Here is a 19,830-nt window from a genome sequence, read left to right as displayed (position 1 = left end):
GGCAGAGTTATGAAAAGGCAGCACTGTTGATGGCCTTGCTGTGAACTTGAGACTGTCTGGAGAACCATCAGCATGTCCGTCTGGCTAAATGTGCAACATTACACTGTATACTCACAAACAAATTCAAAAGGGAAATCTTTTATTTCACATGAATTTTATTTCATGTGAAGCATGTACCTCTACAAATTTCAGCTGTTGTGTGAATTTGTAACATGAATATTAACTCAGCCTCATTAAGGACATTCGACATATGTTGGGCGTGAACCTGACCAGCTGACAATATGCGTGCTGCCTCAGGGTTTAAGGCTTCTTGTAACAGATTCCATGAGAACATTCTGGTCTTAAAATGTTATTGTAGACTGCAGGGAAAAAAATATTTTAAAAAATCAGTTGAGTGAGTGGAAATCAGCCTCCCCTCCCTGTCATAAAGAATGGTTAAACCACATGGTTTCTTGTCTATATCTTGAAGAAATTCAGTACACGCTGACGCACACACACCCTAAGTTTCGTAAGCCTTAGGGAGCCTTTATTGAGTATATTAAGAACAAGAGATGTCAAATAGGGAACTGATTGTATTTAAATGCTTTGTATTGCACTGATGTACTCTGCTACCTTGAACTCTCCCTCAGCATTGTCTTATCGTGATTTCCCAGACACTTCCCCTGACCATCAATACACTTAGAGACATTGTAATCAGAATTTGGACCAACATGGACTCATGCTTCTTTTTTTTGTTATAATGTGGCAGTTTGACTTTTTTTTGTTGTTGCTGTATTTGTCTCTTATGGCTGCGCAGACACTGACCTGTGGCCATACAGAAACCCATACTTTCATTATTGATTTGTTTCTGAAATCTAAAAAAAATTAAGGTTACAAAAGAGCATTTCACCATTTGAAGATTTAATGGAAAGCACATTATCGGATCACAACTATTTCATTTCTGAAAATGTGGCATTTAAAGATTTTTAGAAAACTGAGTAGCTAAAGAAAATAAAGACAAGATGAGAGAGTAGAGGATGATGTCATTTCACTGCTCAAACTTGGATTCTATATGAAAACTAAAACAAGTAACAGAGGATTTAATGCAAAGGGATATTACACAGAGGCATGTAACATTCCTCATTAAGTCCCATCATGAATGTGTGTACTTCATGTGAATCTCCTCGCATGTTAGCGTGTTTACGTCTGCTGTATGTTTGTCTCATACCTCGCCTCAGATGGTATGTGAATGCGTGTATGAGTGTCCTCCAGTTCTTACCTTGCGTGGGTTCTGCGTTATGTCATCCAGACTAGTAGACAGCAGGTTATCTTTCATGGCCACGTACAGACGCCTCCGGTCTTCGTCAGGCAGCAGAGAATGCAGGTCTCCCGCCACTAGGGGCAGCGTCAGCAGGCGGCCATTCTGGATCAACTCTGAAAAGGAGAAAAGATGAATTTTTCGTCTTTCATCTTTCAAACATTTGATCATGTAATATCACGTATAACCTTTAAGGTCTCAAACAATCTCATCCTGCTTTCTCTTAACAGTCAAAAATAACATTCATTGTGAATCTTCACTGCGAAGTATAAACAAAGGCTGTTTTGACATCTTGCAGTGACTCACTTCATCTGACACCTTCACCATAGCAGATGTTTTCAGGCGTAACAACATAACAATAAAGGAATAGTCGTTTGTTTCTGAGAGTCTAGGTCATGAAGAAAACATCAGCGTTCATTTCATCCAGCTAAAACCTCCACACAGGACTTTAAGAGGACTGCTGCCAGTTTCTATTTCTTAGGTCTTTGTTTGTTTTCCACATGACTTACAAAAAATGCTGTAAATAGTAGTTACATACATTACCAAACAAACAATACATCCAACTGAATAGTACTCATAATGACATTTGATTGGCTTGTTTATTTATGCGGCTTTTGCAAAAAGTAAATGATAAATTAAATTCCCCTTGCATGTCTGTGTTGAGTTGGAGCCAGGAGTCCATTAGCTTAGCTTAGCATAAATAATGGTAGAGGGGAAAATACTTAAAGTGTGTTTTTTCCAGTTCAAGTTCAAACATATGCCCTGGGGTGCCAGTAGCATAGATGTTAGGGCGCGCACCCCATGTGCGGAGCAGCAACCCAGGTTTGAATCCGACCTGTGGCTCCTTTGCCACACGTCATTCCCCACTCTCTCTGTCCCTCTCCCTCTCTCTCTCTCTCTCTCTCAGTTACTGACACTGTCCAATCACATATCTCTTTTTATAAAATAAGCCCTTCTACGCCTGCATTGCCGACTTACACAAACTGAGGTACATTGTTATACTGGGAGTCATGAAAGTCAAGCCAGCAGTTTTCCTCTCCATCCATTCTTTATGTTAACTTTGAGTAAACTGATGTATTCCTCTATGTGTCTCCAGAGGGTGGAGATTTGTAGAGTTTGTCCCAAGATTACATTTATGCAAAACAGAGCATCGGAATACTTATTTGATTTCATTTATTTAACATGGATATGCAGTAACACTGGAGCTGTAACATCTGACTATGCTCAAGTCCCAGATGCACTGCTCTCAGTGTTTCTAGGAAAATGATAATTTGCAACACGGGAGGCTTTTAGAAATAACAGAGAGATATAAAGAAAGAAGAGAAGCAAACCTAAACAGTTCTATGAATACAGTGTGGTTGTGAATTCAAAAACAGATACGATATGGATAGATTAAGGGACAATAGTTAATATAAATGAATATTTTTTTCTTTAATTAATTGATTAAAAAACACTAAATAATGAGCACCCACTGCAGACAAATGGTATAGCATTAGTTACAGAGGATCTGTGTGTTGAGGTTAGTTATGAAGCTTTTTTTTATTTTAACAACAAACAGATAAACTGACACACAACATTTTTCCCACACTTGCAGTTTCTGTCACACCCAACAATCCGTGGTTGTTTGTCTTGCAGCTTCGCTCCTCTTATCAGACTCGACAATCGAGCTCAACAAAAGAAATGTATCTTTTGTGAATAAACAAACGCAGACACACACACTTACACACACACAACACCCTTATCTGGATCAAATCTGCAGACAGATGCATGATAACAAACATTTCTGATGAGAAGAAGCAGCCTTGCAGATGAAATGCTTTTCTAAAACTGTTGCAAAACACAATCTTGGAGAGCTCAGAGCAAACTGCACGTACACGTCTGCCTTGTGTTAACTTTCATATTTTTATTAAGCCGAGTGTTTTTTAGGGAGTTGGCATCAGGTCCTGAAGCTAAAACCATAAACATATAGGCATTAAAGCAGCAGCAGCAGGCATGGCTTCACACGTTGGCAGCTCTAAATAGCAGCGAGAGGCAGGAAAATGTTTACACTTCAAAACCCAGAAAATTGGGCCTATGATGTTGATTAATTGCACCCAGCATACTCTTGTTTAGCAACCTTGCTGTTCTGGACTACTACCTACCAAAGAAATCAGGAGGCAGAGGACACATTTTCCAATCTGAGTAGAAAGCATACCTTGGTAGAAATGAGATATAAGCCTTTGGGACAATCTGAATCATAGCTGAATTGATAATGAACATAGATTGTTGCCCAGTGCTGCTTAAAGCCCCAAACACTGGCTCAATCAGGGGAAGAATTAAAGGAGATAATAGTGATTTATCATCTTTAGTTTTGGCAGCACACGCAACTCAATTTGATTAAAGGAAGGATCGTGTATAGTTTTGAAGCTGTGGGAAATCAGGTAGTTCACTTTTTCTTTTGCTGTGATGGATAACCCTGTGAAACACACAGCAGGTGGATGGGTATGTACCAAGGTCGACCAAGTATTTTAAGGCATACTTTAACATACACACCTGCTATTGGAAAGCTAAATAAACTTGTTAGATTGCTTGTTTTGTAAGGACTTAAAAGTTCCTCTGTAACGGCCTGTGTATATGTCTATCAGATTTAATTTAGAGATGCACCGATTCGGAAAATCAGGACCGATTGAAATTACAATTTAACCGATTGCCGATTCAGATACCCATGTTTCTGTACAAAAGTAGGAACATAGATTAAATATATGAACCCCAAAAAGGGCAGAATATGGGCTCTTTAAAAAGTTAACTTCATGTGCCCAGTAAGAACAAACTCTCCTCTGAATCAGCAGTTAGGGGTACTAGATGCCAGCATTAAGTTGATTTGGCACATCATCGGCTTCCAACATTGGTTCATGCCACATTATTTGCAGATCTGCTGATGTCTGTTAACAGGGTCGATATCGGCCGATAGCGTTGTTGAAGCGATGTATCCCTAATTTCAATGCAATGGTAAAGTTCAAACCTGATGAACTTCTTTTGAACTGACACATTTGTCACAGTCTGCTCAGTCAGTTTGAGGTTTTATTTGACATTTAAATAAAAAAGATATCGTGATAGGTCAACACTTTCCTGTTGTATGACTTTTAAAAGGGTTACTAAACAAAAAAAGATAACAAAGAGACATAACCTCTGCTTTGCCCCACAGATTTACAACCTCACTAAACAGAAATCTATCCATGAAAACATGAATCTGTTTGCTGACGTCACTGTGTCTGCACAGACTATGTTTCCCCAACACATGATAATTATCTAAACTGCAGCTCAGGCAGTGATCACTTACTCTGAACACCTTAAACACTCTGCTTCATCTGTTCATTATATGCTGTACACCTTGTTAGTTGGCTGTGGATTTATAGGGAAAAACATGTTTTGAGAGGAGTTAAGAGATGTTTAGATTTTTAAGGTGAATGAGATATGTACAGGAACAAATAATGAGAGGAAGAGTGAGTGTAACAAACACAGACATAGTGGGACTGTTGAGGTGAAGGAGAGTGATGCGAAAGACGAAGAAAGAAATGATACGAGATTTCTGTAAATGATCCTAAAATGACTGTTTGCTCTCACAAACAGCTCCTCCTGGAAATATCAGGAGCTTTTAAAAGTTTTGTCAAAGTGTGAAAGAAGTGTTGGTCTGACTTTGAGAAATTCAACATAGTACGATTTATAACTCTTCCCTTTAAGAGTCACACACTTGGACACTGAACTATTAACCTGGACATATTTATTTAACCCTGAAATTGTGCAATCTGTCTGCAACCGGTCAAATTTTGTGCAATATCTGTTTAACACAGCTCTCATTGTGTACATTCATAATGTAAATATTGTTTTATCTTGTTACATATCTTATTATACTAGTCCTACTTGGTTCTAATTGCTTATTTTATTGCTTATTTTATTATCTCTATTCTATTTTATTTTTACATCCTTAAATTATTTATATATTTCCTACTGCTGTATTGTGTTAAGAGCAATGGTAACAACTGAATTTCCCCCTGGGATTAATAAAGTTTTTCTGATTCTGATTCAATCAGATTAGCATGTTTACATGTATTTTAAAAGTCCAGTTTAAGTCAAATTTAGTCTAACACAATAAATCAATCTTTTTCAACATCATGTAAATGTACAGACTGTATGGTTCAGGGTTGGCCCACCTCTGGACATCTGCAGGGGGTTACATTGAGGTAAGAAGGGGGGCCTGAAACACACCTCAAGGAATAATATGGATTTTCACACTTTAGTAGTTAAAAATGGTGGGAAGCTGTACTGTATGTGAATGTGCTTACACATCCACATGATTTGCAGAGTTTCATACTGAGCCAGATCAAACACCAGATAAAAAGGTAAAGTTCATCATGCATCATTAAAGCAGCGATTTATTTTATAGGAACATGAATCAGATTTGTCTGGACTCAGGCCAAATCCATCAAAAGGTCTAACATGGTGGGATGACAGGTTTCCACAACTCTGCCCAATTAACAAGCTGCATGCTGTGAGCCCATGTGACTTCTGTTTACAGGTGCTGGCTGGCATGTGGGATTCAAACAGAACCAAATATTGGGAGTCAACCTTTCAGGACCAAACTTGCTAAAAGAACTGCGAGGGAAGGAGGGATTTGTTGAGTTGGATCTTTATATTGCATTGCTGAATGTGTTGAAGGCGTTTTCCATCTGTATTCAGTGTGCAGATAAACCTCAAAGTCATCGTGAGAGACTAACATAACAAAGGCGGGTAAAATCAAAAGAGGAGGAGGAGAAGGAGATGGGGTTAGAGGAGCGTCAGGGAGACAGGATGAGAAAAAAATGACATGGCAAAGTGACAATGAGATGAAAACTGTCTGATGGGCAAAGACAGCTCCGAGATGAGAATAGAAAAAATGTCAAAACATGACAGGATGATAGACAGATGAGGGGGGAAGGAGGAGGGAGGAGGGGTAGGAAGAGGGAGAAAGAGGGTAAAAGAAATCCTGATAGAAGAAATTAATAAACATTGATGGAGGACGATGAGGATGAGTGGGGAGAGGAGGCATGGGAAAAGACAGGTGGGGGTTGGACAGGAAAGGTCGATAAGGGTGGAAGATAGAGCTTCTGTAAAAATCATGTTGCTATGACGGGATGTGGGGGGGATGATGGACTTATGGGGGAATTGAGGGAGAAGTGGAGGGATGATGTAAGGGGGAGTGTGAGGGGAAAATTGTAAGGTAATAACAGGGAAAATGATAGATATAAAGTTGGACTGAGGAGGAGGAGGAGAGGACAGGAGAGAGAAAGGCGAGATGAGAGTGAGAGGGAAAATGATATGAAGACAGGGTTAAAAATGATGATTGGGTGGATGATGGGTGAGGTAAAGAGCAGGAAGAGGAGAGGAGGAGAAAATAATGACAGAGAGGGAGAGAAACATGAAAGGCAGAGACTAATGGAGGCAGAGGAAAAAAAGCTGAGAAATCAGGACAAAGAATAAGTTGAGAAGGAGGGGGGGAAAGCAGACGAAAATGAAAGGAACCACAACATGCTGACAGTCGGAAGAAAACACAAGAAATAGATGAGCAGGAGGGGAAACGGCGATAGAAAAAGAGAGGAGAAGACATGACTCAGTGGAAATGGAGAAATAATGTGAAACAGAGAAGCAGTCGCAGTAGGAGAGGGAAGTTCAGCAGACTAGCAGCACAAAGGAGAAAGTTACACTGCAGCTCAGCAGGAAATCTGCTTATTAGCCATTGGGGACTTTGTTAATATTCAGAAAACGGTCAGAGAGGTAAAGTAGTTTTTTCGCTTCCCACTGATATCGGCTTCATTAATCCCAGTGGGAGCATCAGCGGAGCTATGAATTCAAGATAAGCGTTCTGTTGTTTTTGTCAAATGGTTTTTCAATCATTCGGCCTCCGTTTTTTAAAGATATTCTAACTGAAGATCTGTTCCAAACTAATCGTGTTACGCTCCCAGAATGCAGACATGCTAATGGTACCTACAGTCTCTAAATGTACTACGGGAGGTAGAGCCTTCTGTTATCTGGCCCCTCTCTTTTGGAATCATCTAGCAGTCAGGGTCCGGGAGGAGGACACACTGTACCTTTAAAGACTTAAAACTTTCCTTTTTGGATAAAGCTTATAGTTAGGGCGGGCACAGGTATGGAGCAGGTCCTAGTTATACTGCTATAGGCTTATACTACTGGTAACTGGCACCTTAAGATCCTCTATCTCTCTCTCTCTCTCTCTCCCTCTCTCTCACTCTCTCACTATCTGAAAAACTTAGTCACTAGCCATCTACTTTCCAGGGAGCTCCTGATCTCTTAAGACTTGTAGGTTCCTCAGGATTGTTGTTTGAGACCCCCACTCCTCTCTGTTTGTCCTCACCCTTCTTCCTGCATATTATCCCATCTCACCCTATCCCATTTATTGTTTGTAACATAACAATGAGTAAGGTCTTTTACCTGCTCTTTTGTAAAGTATCTTAAAGAGTTAACATTTGTTATGAATTGGCACTACACAAATACAGATTGATTGGTGTTGCAGAAGTGGAAACCTGGAAAGTTTACAAAGGATAATAACTTAGCTCTGTGTCTGCCACATAGTTGTGGTTCAGTCTTGCCAATTGCTTGTTTGTTTGTCTTTCAGAGTCACCACATCCCAAAATCCAAACAAAACATTTCAGCAGCAAGAATTTTACGACTAATAGGAACCCCCAATCATTTTTCTGTGACCTACAAAATGTGCCAAAAACCTGATTTTCAAATGAATGGACCATTGTTATAACGCTCCATTATTCAATCTTACAATACCTCCATGTTTGTTTATGTACAGTACTTGGCCTGGTTGGCTCATTATCAGTTCATGGACAGCATTCATTAGTAAGGGTAAATTATCTTAGTGTACAGAGAATGACTGATATATCGTTAATGTGTGTTATGCAAAGAAGGATCTGTTAGTGATATAAGCAATAATCAAAGTGTCTCAGTACGAGAGTCAAATCATTCAACAACAAACAATTATTATTTTTCAAAGCAAAGCAACTGTCCCAACTTCAGTTTCACTTTTAAGTAAGCGGGGGAAAAAAGTTTCTGAGCTGTGCCATGAAATGTTAACAGAAGTTTCATTTTATTCTCTGCTTGTCTACACTAGGCATTATGTTCAACTGTCAAAACAATAAAATCCTTATCAATTTTGGAAATAGACATAGTCCAGTTTTCTGTCATTCCCTTGAAAATGTTGTCACTGGTTTAAAAACTATGTTCATTCCAGTCATTCATTTACTTTTTTTCCTATGTTGAGACAACAACTTCACGACTTCTACTTATTTTGAATGCAAAACATGTCTGCCTCCCCTCTTGATGAGGAATCTAGCTCTGGTGGAATTCATGCCCTGCAGGCCTCCAGCACTTCATCTGAATTACAGTGAGGGTGCCACAAGAACGGCATGACCTCGCTTAATTCAATAAAGGGAGGAGCCTCAGCCTAACTAAATGTGAAACCACCTCTGCAGTGGAAACATCAGCAGCATTCAGCATCTGTTACTGTCATGAGATCTTATTGGGTCAGACGGGCTTAAAAAAAAATCCAGCTTGCATCCTCTTTTTGGAGTGCTTTAAATCAGCATTATGGCGAGAGGGAAGTGAGAGCGGCTGTTTAAACAAACACACATTCATACTTCAGAAGAGATAGAGTTCAATTGACAAACACAAGCACATTTAGATTTAGCATCCACACAAACTCATAATTATTCCACGCCTTGGTAACAACTGTGCCTCGCTTTGTTAGTCCTGCACACCTTCAGACATGCAGAGAATTTTGGAAAAAATGTTTGCCTCGATCAAATTTCTCCCATCTTGACCTCACAACCGTGAATGCCTCTTATTCAGGTTGAAAAAAAACACAACACACACATTCTTTTTTTAGCGTGCACGCGCACACACACACACACATCCCTGACTCAGTCGGGAAACAGCAGCTGCACCCACCCCACCCTTACTCATGGGACAGTTGCCTTGGAAACAGCAACCATGCCGGCATAATTTGCAAGGGGCTGTGTGTGTGGTGTGGCTAGGGGTCTCTATTGGCCTCACCTCCTTGCCCCCCCCCCTTTACACACACACTCTGTGTGTTTCACTCTATCGCTCTCTCTCACACACACACACACACACACACACACACACACACACACACACACACACACACACACACACAAAGATGAACAACTTGGCCCACACCTCTCATCAACACTTTGGCTGAACCACGGAGGGCAGTTTGGAATAATGGAGTGTTTTTCCAAGACATCAAAGCTGTTAACCTAATGGGAGGGCACACACAGACACACACACACACACACACACACACACATTTTCATTCATACAATCAATCACACACAGTTTCAGGTATTTAGGACACAAAAAGCATCATCTGTGCCCCACAGCCCACCTACTGTATCTGTCACAGTGAACATTCAACAGCATATGAACAAACGCCTGCCAAGACTAAATTTAATCTTCGACCATTTTTAACCAAACAGTCAGCAGAGGTGGACCAGTTTCAGCACCGTCTACAATAAATTCTCAATGATTTCTTTGCTCGGAAAAAAAGTGAAAAGCTTGAGAGGTTTGTGATGATTGTATTGATCTAACAATCTGTTCTCCAACCCTTCAGCCTTTTTAGAAACTCAGAATTACAATAGATTTTCTTTAATGACTCTCAGCTCAAAAAATGTTGCCAAATTGCACTGGAACAATTATGATGGAAGAAAAGGCAGCTGTCATGTTGTCATGTGGCTCAGGCGGAGGACATAAAGGGCAGAAAAGTTTGTCAGAGGAACATCAGAAGCCACTTGATAATGTGGAAAGAACTCAATGAAATGCAAAGGGTGACTTTACAGACTATGAAGAGGCTGGGTAGCATTTCTTTATTTTCCATTGATATATTCCTACTATCCTTCTTATTTCTTCAATATTTAATTTGACACAAACAGGCCTGTACCGTCAGTATTTAGTGAATTGATTTGGCTGTTAAATACAGATCATCAATAACCTGTTCCTTTTTTCAGTCACCCACCACACCTTAATCCTTTTACAATCTACAATAGACTCGTGTTCGACCTGTAAGATAAGTCAGAATTTTTTTCAGAACCCCAACTGCCGTTAAAAATCATCATTTGTGAACGAGTTTTGGTGTGTGGGATGAAGTTAGTGACAGCTTAACTTGCAGTTAACAAATCCCCCAAAATGTGAATCGGGGAAACACAGATTTCTTGTAAAGTTTTATTTTTGGTCTTTTTGTGCCTTTATTGTAGAGATAGGATACTGGACAGAGTCTGAAATCAGGGAGAGTGGGTAATGACATGCGGGAAAGGTGCCACAGGTCGGCTCAAACCCGGGCCGCCAGCTTGGAAGACCATAGCCTCCGTATATGGACATTGGTCTTGGTCTCCAGACCGGTCTCGAGACAACTTTTTTGAAGGCCTCGGTCTCGTCTTGAATCCAAAGCATTTTTACTCGGTCTTGTCTCAGTCTCAGACTTGGCAGACTCCTGTCTTGGGTATGTTTTGGTCTTGGTTAGTTTGTTCTTGACTACTAACACTCGAGCACGCACTAACCACTAGGCTACCAGCACACCAGGAATCACAGATTTAGAAACTGAAGCTGCCTCATTAACTGTTTCTACCTGCTTAAATCACTGCATTTGAGCTGGAAAGGGAAGACCTCTGTGTATAAATCAGCTCTCAGTAAAAACCTCAATAAAAGGAGTCATTTTGAGTTGTCATACCAAGGTGCATGTTACCCCCTCAATGCTTTAGGTACAATGATTCAGCTTTAAAACAAAACAGCAGCTATGCAAGTGGCAAAATGTTTTCAGACTCATGTTCTTCTCAACTGTTGATTCCTATAATAACTTGTACAATAAGTTTTTACAGCAGGAGAGATGTGTGGTTTTTAATTGTATCTCTGCAAAGGAATTTTAAAAAACATTTTTGCTTCTCTAGGATCTGGAGCCGCTGTGATCTGCAAGCAGCAGGTATCATGCATTTGTTTCATGTCTGTCATCACAAGTTCAACAGACTCCAGGTACAAACCCTGACCTTTAATAAAGAGAGCCTCTATTGAAGCAAGTTATCTCATAGAGCTTTAAAACCAAGTGAGTGACCTCATTCAGTCAGGTGATCCATAGAAGATAAAGATGAAAAAGTTAGAAGAGTATAGATTATTAAATAGGTATTAATAATGCCATAAAGACCTCCGTTGTTCAACCAAAGCAGCACAGTCTGTTCAGTTTGCACACACAAACTTGCATGCACACACACACACGCGCCTGCTAAGAGCAGCCATTCTTATCAGCATTAAGTCGACAGGGAGGTCAACGAGGGTCGTGACCTCTGATCCCAGCCAATTGGCCTCTGACTCCTGTCACAGCGAATCAAAGAGCAGAGGGTTAAGACGTAAAAGAACAGAAAACGCTGCGACATAATCCTACGGATGCAGGCACGCACGCAGAGACGCACACACACACACACACACACACACTGAAAATGTCTGTGCGTGAATGGGTCCTTTATGTTAGTGCAAGAGCCTGCCTGTCTACATTTACCTCTGTGAGTGTCTGTTTTGTTTGAATACTGTTTGTGCAATCATATGTGTCCATTGGTGTGTGTGTGTGTGTGTGTGTGTGTGTGTGTGTGTGTGTGTGTGTGTGTGTGTGTGTGTGTGTGTGTGTGTGGTAGGTATTTTTATCCATGGTGAACATTAGATTAAAGGCTGCTGGTCATGGGAGCTCTGATGGACCTTGATGTGATTAGAGAAAATGTGTGGCGTGTGATACAGCTAAGAACATTCCTACACTGCACCATACACATACACAAGCACACACATACACATGCACACACCAGCACACATTTCCACAAACATGCATATGCACATAGCATACTCATGAACACACACACCAGCACATGAGCAGAGACTTCATACAGCATACAGGCAAACAATTAGCTTTGGTTTTGACAGTTTTTTTAAATAAATCATAAGCACTGTAAGCATGATCTAATTTTCATGCCGTGCAGTACATTAAAATGATGATAGAAAATAGTTAACTTAATTACAAGCTAATTTAATCTTCATGAATACTTCAGCAGATAGCCAGCATTAAAGGCTACACAGTATGGAATCATTCAGTTACATAAAATCTATCCAGCTCAGCTTAGACAGTATTTCCAGCATGGCGACCACCTACGATGGGACTCCAAAGCCGCCTGCGATAACAGATGGGTGACATAACTCAGGCTTCTTCCATTAATATTTACACTCCATTAACAACACTCACTGAGGTTGTACACTGATATTTAATGGTCAGTACAAGAGCAGTGTTAAGAGTTTAATACCCCATATCACCTCACATTTATGAGAGCAAATTCACTACACCTGATGAAACTTCCGACTTAATGCTTGATTTCGTATCCACACATTACTTTTCAGCAGAGCCACTCAACTGACCCTGCTGCCGGGAGCAACAAGACAGCTGTTTGTGTTTGTGAGCGTGTGTGTGTGTGTGTGTGTGTGTGTGTGTGTGTGTGTGTGTGTGTGTGTGTGTGTGTGTGTGTGTGTGTGTGTGTGTGTGTGTGTGTGTGTTTGACCTCGTTTTACCTTTCAACCTACCTTTCTGTACCCACGATCATTTCTCGTAAGATGACCAGAAGCTGCATGATCTGCATTATTTTACTCAAGAGAAATGTAAAGTGGTAGTTGACCGAAAAGACCAAGGCAGAGAAACTAACAAAGATTAAATTAAGTTCTATATCTATTGAGCAACATGATGTCGCTAACACCTTCTTTTCATTAGTTTATAAACGGGTGAATAATTCTTCACTGTGCTATCCTCTATCCTGAGCAGATACCGGTATTAACTGACAGCAGAGATGATTTAGATGTGTCATTGTACAGTCAACTGTTGCAGTGTTAGGAAATCATATGTGTCATTTGATGGTAAATCTAAAAAAGCACACTCTTGATAAATGACAAATGAAGAATCCTTTTTTATTTTGAAGTCAAAACAGCTTCAGAATATATACGTGTCAGTAAAGATTTCTGGTTGATCCTGTGTGCAATAAAAATATATATCCAGTGTTGTTCAATATGTCTGCTGGCTATGACTGTAAAGGTGGGGCTTGCAGCTGAGGCGCAGGGACTAGAGGAAAGTGGAGCGGTAAACTGTAGGCCCAGACTGCTAATTATCCATTAGGCATACGGCAGGGCTCAGCACTGCTTTCCCCTTAATCGTTAAGAAAATGTTTATTTTCTGTACATTTGTCTGTCTGAATGTCTGCTTTGTATTTGTCTATCATTCATCTCTCTCACCTCTCTCTGCCCCTCCCTCTATCCCACTTTCTGGGCCCCAACATGTCACAGCAGATGGCTGTCTACCAATGAGTCTGGTTCTGCTTGAGCATTCTGCCAGTGCCACTGTGTGAGGTGCTTTCTTATCAGCGGATTAATTTTGTGCAGATTAGACCTGCACTATATGTGAAATGTTATTAGAAATCTCTTGTGAATGCACAAACTAAAACATTTTTTTGATTTCGTCAATGTGCTGGAGTTCTCATTTTGAACATTGAAAAGTTGTCAAGAGGAAACTTTTCCAGCTGCCTGCAGGACTTGAAACACATATCATGTAAAATATGAGAATAGTCCTCTAAGGATAGAGTTTTGTGCGAGCAGAGTGAAATATAACTTTTGTATCAGATACAGAAAAGAAAGGATGATGAAAGAGTCAAGTCTTTCTTTCAATTGTCATCATACTCTTGGGACTGACACATTGTTTTGCTGCTTTTGTACAGTGAGTTATTATTGTTTCTAAACCCAAACACACACACAGACGACACTTATCATTAATCTATCCAATTATTACATCCTAGAACAATGTCCATGGGACAGTGTTTGTTGGCTCCCCAACATGTGTGTAGTTGTGTTTGTATGTCTGTCTTTTTCCGTCTGTTTGTCTACTCCTAAGGCCCCGGGGAACTTTAGCTGTCTGGTGCAACGTTCCCATTGGGAGGTTTTTTTCGTTGGCTGCTCAGAGGGGGTGGGGGGGTTGTTGGTGACGGGGGGCGAGGAAACCGGGGCACATTTCCTGTGGAAATGGGGTTATCACTTCACCAATTACTGTTGCAATTACAACAGGAGGCCTGCGGAAGCCTGGGAACAAAGCCTATAGGCACACAGATGGGCACTCATGTGAAGTAATGCACAAATTCCTTTCTAACACACATGTCAACATGCATGCAGTTATAAAATCCCACAGTCCATCTTTCAGTCTGACAAGATCGCACAGTACTACCTTCATGTCTTTCGGGATGGGTGTGGCTGGACAGTCATGTCAGATCAGGTGATCCATGGTGTATAGTAAGTCATAAGCCTCAGAAACTACATTTATTTGTCATCACTCACACACACAAGCTAATCTCTGCTCAGTAACTGTTCCACATGGACTGCAAAACTTCTAATACATTTACCCTTTTAAGGGCCACACACATACACACAACACATACCACAGCAAAACGATATCCCAACACTCAACAAACTGCATCTGGACTGTGTCACAGACAGACCAGACCCACGTGGACAGCTTAACCTTCGACCTCGGCGTGTATGATTATTCATCATCATCAGACGGCTTGACCTGGGTCGCCATGCTTCTGCAAACGAGTCCATTCTCTGTTTGCTTTTTATTCACATTTTTTTTCGGTCTTTATTTATCCAAGAGAAGGTTCACTGAGAACCCTCATTGTTTTCTCTGCTTCACAATCACACAGTAACAAACAGTCTCGTGGGGGAGCCGCCCAGTACGGAACAATGTCATTGGTTAAGTGTTTTGGCAACAACTTCATGGACAAATCTTCTTGGAAAAGAGCAAGGGCTCTAGCCTAGTTGTTTCCTAATCTTGAGCACCAAATGTGTATTAGAAACACTATGCAGACTCCTATCAGCAGTCAATGGTGAGTTTCTTTAATCATGAAGGTAATCCAGTCTACACCAAGTATAGGTACGCTCTCATCACCCCCCTTTAGGGTTGTAACAGAAATGTGGCATCATCATTAGTCTGGGTTAAAGTAACTTTTTTAATTTCCAGGAATGTTTTCAGAAGTTTAAACCATGTCCCTTTTCCTGAACAAAGACTGTGCTTCCTAAAAGGAGCGATAGGTAACTCTGACACGTAGCATTTCAAATTGGTACCACAGTCTAAATTCCAATCATTGGAGAGGTTGCCATGCCAGGCAGGTTGCCATGTCGTGGACGAAGTAGCTTCAGTGTTTAGCCAGCTCTGCATCAGTCATGAAACCTTTCTTCTTTTTTGGTCGTGGAGCTTTTTAGAAAAATGCTGAGGTTTTTTAGATTGGGTAAAATCAATATCTGAACCAATTAGCTTGCCACCTTCCATCGCTGTAACACCTGTTGGTTTGCCGGGATAACTGGTCTCATATCTGGCAAACCAAGGGTTGTCCAAAAAGGCTTTCTCTGGTCAAAACAAAAACAGACAACTCCGGTTCGGAATTGAACCTTTGGAGGACATACTGGCTGCTGCACTGTTTACAGAGAAGCAGCACTTCAACATAGCATGTTTAACTTACTGTCTGATCATATAGTAAGGACACTTTATGATTTAATTCAGTAGATATCTTACATATTGCTCCTTCCAATCCAAGAAAGACTTCTGCCAAAGAATGTCATAGAATCAGTAATTATTCCTTTTTGTATTAAAATATATAAAAATTATATTAAATATTTTGTTGAGTAAGAAACCAACACAGATAAAACAATCAACTTCGGTGTCCTGCCCTGGTGACAGATACTTAACAAAATAACTACTGTGTTTCTTTAAAGACTAGTTGATACTCGGCAGCAAACCCATCAACATAAATTTAACTTAAACTGAGCTACAACAACACTTTGAGAGTTGACCCCTCAGAGTGAATTACTACTGCAGTCCTTAAATTGTCTGTTGCTAAAAACTTCTTGGCTCAGCCTCAAAGCATGTCAGACATATGGTATGCTTGGTGGACATTTGCTTTGGCAAATGGGCAATAACTATATCTCTTCATCTTAAAAATGGGCAACCATAAAGAGAAGTAGCTGTCCTGTGAAGGTAATGGATGGTCATGATGTCTACAGGGAGTTCAGATTCATATTTACGGTCAGCTTTGAGGGTTTACTTTATGACGAATCCCTACTTTAAAGTCTAGCCGGACGATAAAATCCTCCTATCTGTCCCTTTACATCCTCTCTATTTTCTGATAAGTCCTGCTCTTTTAAACAGGAACAGGAAGTCTGACTTCCAGCCTTTTGTGGCCATTGTCTGATCTTTCCATTACTGACCAAAATAGGGAAGATCAAATTCTTGTGGCTTCTTCTTGTTTACGCAACCTTGGGAACGTCAGATCACCAACACCAGGGTTAAAGATCAGATTTGTCATACACGTGACCACGTAGTACTCATCTGAAGTTGGACCCTAGAGACCATTGTTAACCTTCTTTTAAGTTAGCTTGTACTCATTCGCTTTAAATTACTTTTTTTCACAATCATTGTAGGAAATGGACATTTTATTTCTTTTGAATTTTTGTTTGGGGGCTTTTCTGCCTTTATTTAGATAGTGGATAGAGAGTGGGGAATGACATGTGGGAAAGGAGCCATGGGTCGGATTAAAACCCGGGCATCTCGGTTGGAGGAGTACATGGGGCGCAGCCTAACCGCTAGGCCATCTGCAGCACGGAAATTGACATTTTATGAATGAGAACACACTATGTGTCATGCGTTTCCAGCCTCCTCTGGCCCAGAGCTAATGAGTTAAACTCCTGGTTAGACTTATTGCCATTGATCCTGTGTACTTCAGGTTTCCAGCTGGCAAACAAGTGAAGTGTTCCTTTGTGATCAAGCTTCTTGATGCAGCTGTAGTGAGTAAGCTGAAAATAGAAACAAACCCCAAGAAGCTGAACAGGGTTACTTAAACTTATACAACTCTTAAAACTTCAATGCCTCCAATTTATTTTTGCATTAGTTCTTAAAGAACTGCAGGCGACCTGACTCCGTTTTCAGTTTTTTCCTGGGGACTGCAAACTTTCCTTGTACCTCTTGAAAAGTGATACAGGAAGGAAATGCTGACACACAGTAATAATCTGGGAGGAGAGGTGAGAATCATCTCCTTCTTTTTGACGGCAGGGAAGATTAGAGCAAATTAATACTTAAGGGAAACGGAAGAAATGTGATGCTTGGTTTTTCTGCTTAATTACAGGCTTCAGGCTAAAGATAGCCTCAAATATTAACACCAGAAACCCTCTCGAGGGTAAATCTACAGCATGTCCACTGTTGTCAGGGGCTGTTGTTGCCAAAACAGGGCCGTAATTAGACTCCTTTCTCTGTCTCTGTCCAGAGAGGGGAGAAGAGCCTTGAGCACAAGCGCCTTAATCAGGGGGCTTTTATGTCAAAGTAAGGACTGAAAGTTTTGCTGCAGAAAATTCAGAAAGTGAATTAAACTGCAGAGAGCCAAAGTCACAGCTAAACTTTATGTCCTCCCAAAATTGTATTTCGTACAATCTTCAAAAAGGTCCCCTTCTGGAGAAACTAATTGCCGTTCTTGAGTTTTTCCAAAGGGTGGGATAGAGAAACAGCTGTCGTTAGATTTCAATAATGACAGGCAACAGTTTCGCCACCATTGGGGGCTGCTTCCATTAAAATTAATAACAGAGAATAGCCTGATGCTGTGCCAGATAACAGTTCCAGTGAAATCCACATCTCAGCAACATCCTCAGCCCTGAGCCTGGAAAGCACTGGCCTAGATAGAAACAGATCTGAAAGAATAAATGAATAATGAAATATCTCCTGATTTTCAATATCACTGTGAAGTCTTTTGTGTTTTATTAGTATACAGAGAGAAAAGAAAGGTGAGGTTGGGGAACGAGGAGGAGGATGTACGACATACATTTGTACATGTTTCATAACTTGAAATCTCAATGCTGTAAAGAAATGCATGAACAGATCAAATACAACTTTGTTAATAATAAACAAACCGAGGTACAGCTGTAGAAAACTTCACCTAATCGTAGTTTCATCACATTTTCTCCTGGACTAGGAGAAAATAACAAGCACTTTGAATCCATGTGAATGAATCAACTGACGAATTACAGACACCTGCTGTGTACATTTGGTGCTCGAAAAATGAAATTTCCTCCATTCCATTAGTTCTTAAAGAACTAGAATTGCTTTTATCTTACATCTACAAAATACATGTTTAGTCATTTCAGTAATGCATTGTCAGAAACACCGACCTGTGTTAGATTAGTGATGTGCATAATAACGGTCGGATAAGTAGGCAGTATGCAGTATATACTGTTTGGGTATGTAGTAGGCAGTACTTTAGTATGTGGTTTCAGACACAGCCATCCACATGCCCATGATAAATGTGATCAAGGTTGATATGCCAGTTAAACCTGACACATCCTTTCTAGAGCTATGTCTCCATTTTCTAGAAGAAAATACTGCCAAACCGTGCTGCTCCTTCCAGACGCTCTCCGTTTACTGTGCTTGTTTACATCTGGGTAGTAGAGCTATGAGCACAGGCCCATTAGCTACAGCTAGTCTATGGCTGCAGCTCCAGCTAGTGGGTGGCTGTGTTGCAATTTGATCATTACTTGACCGGCGTCTAGGGCCAGAATATTAATAATTTGTTTAACTGACTAGTAATTCTATTACCTACTGGCAAGGATGATGACATTTAAAGCAGTCACCTCATCCCGTTTTCTGCTGGAGCAGCTGTTTTATGGCTACATACATTGGCTAAATTGTTTTGTAGCTGGGGTAACATTCCCTTAGTGCTTCATAAAGTCACAACATATGGACACAACTGAAATTAGATGAGGATGTTTCAAACTACAGTGGTTATTTGTTCAACACCAATTCTTCTCTAAAGAAATCTAAATTGATTTTTACAACCATGCACATGAGCAAACAAGCATCTGGACAATATTGAGCTAATCCACTGTGTGGTATAACTAAGCAATTTGCATGCTAATAGCGTGAAATTGGAAAGTACTCATTTACATTTACATTATAATCTGGGCATTAGTCCAGGATGAATGTGAGCAAAAAGCAGGGACAAGTTTAAATGTCTGGATCACAAACAACCCGCGTTATAGACGTTTAAGGTCAAATCCAACGTCTCTGCTCAAACAAACTCATATGCAGTTATAATACGATACTATTCTTCAGCTAAACGACATTAAAAATCTACAGCAAACCCATCTCACAAAGTGAATGCAGTATGAATAAACCATGAGTCCGTCTGTATGTGGGGGAAATAGATTCACACTGACTTAATAAACCATCCAAAGATCCTCTGAGACTTTGATGGATGAATCCTTATATTGTCATGTTACGACAACAGCTGCATATTTAACTATACAGCGGTTACAGTCGGTGTGTAAGTTTATGTTTGTGTGTATAGCAGTCTGAATCCAACGATAAATGTGTTTATGGC

The 19,830-nt window shown here is 40.4% G+C and overlaps 1 protein-coding gene and 1 long non-coding RNA gene across 3 annotated transcripts in view; both read right to left on the bottom strand.

Moving 5' to 3' along the window:
- Window positions 1-19,830, bottom strand: part of LOC132989517 (uncharacterized) — a 216,555-nt gene that overhangs the window by 40,197 nt on the left and 156,528 nt on the right. The gene's annotated exons all lie outside the window — the stretch shown is intronic.
- Window positions 1-19,830, bottom strand: part of sema3h (sema domain, immunoglobulin domain (Ig), short basic domain, secreted, (semaphorin) 3H) — a 67,314-nt gene that overhangs the window by 40,197 nt on the left and 7,287 nt on the right. For both annotated transcript variants that reach the window (XM_061057204.1, XM_061057205.1), the window contains exon 2: window positions 1,259-1,413. In XM_061057204.1, coding sequence (XP_060913187.1) covers window positions 1,259-1,413 — 155 coding nt within the window. The remainder of the gene's footprint in view (window positions 1-1,258; window positions 1,414-19,830) is intronic.

The sequence above is a fragment of the Labrus mixtus genome, chromosome 15 (assembly GCF_963584025.1).
Source record: "Labrus mixtus chromosome 15, fLabMix1.1, whole genome shotgun sequence".
In the NCBI taxonomy this organism is placed as follows: domain Eukaryota; kingdom Metazoa; phylum Chordata; class Actinopteri; order Labriformes; family Labridae; genus Labrus; species Labrus mixtus.
Note: the sequence above shows the minus strand (reverse complement) of the source record. Positions and strands in the feature narration are given on the sequence as shown.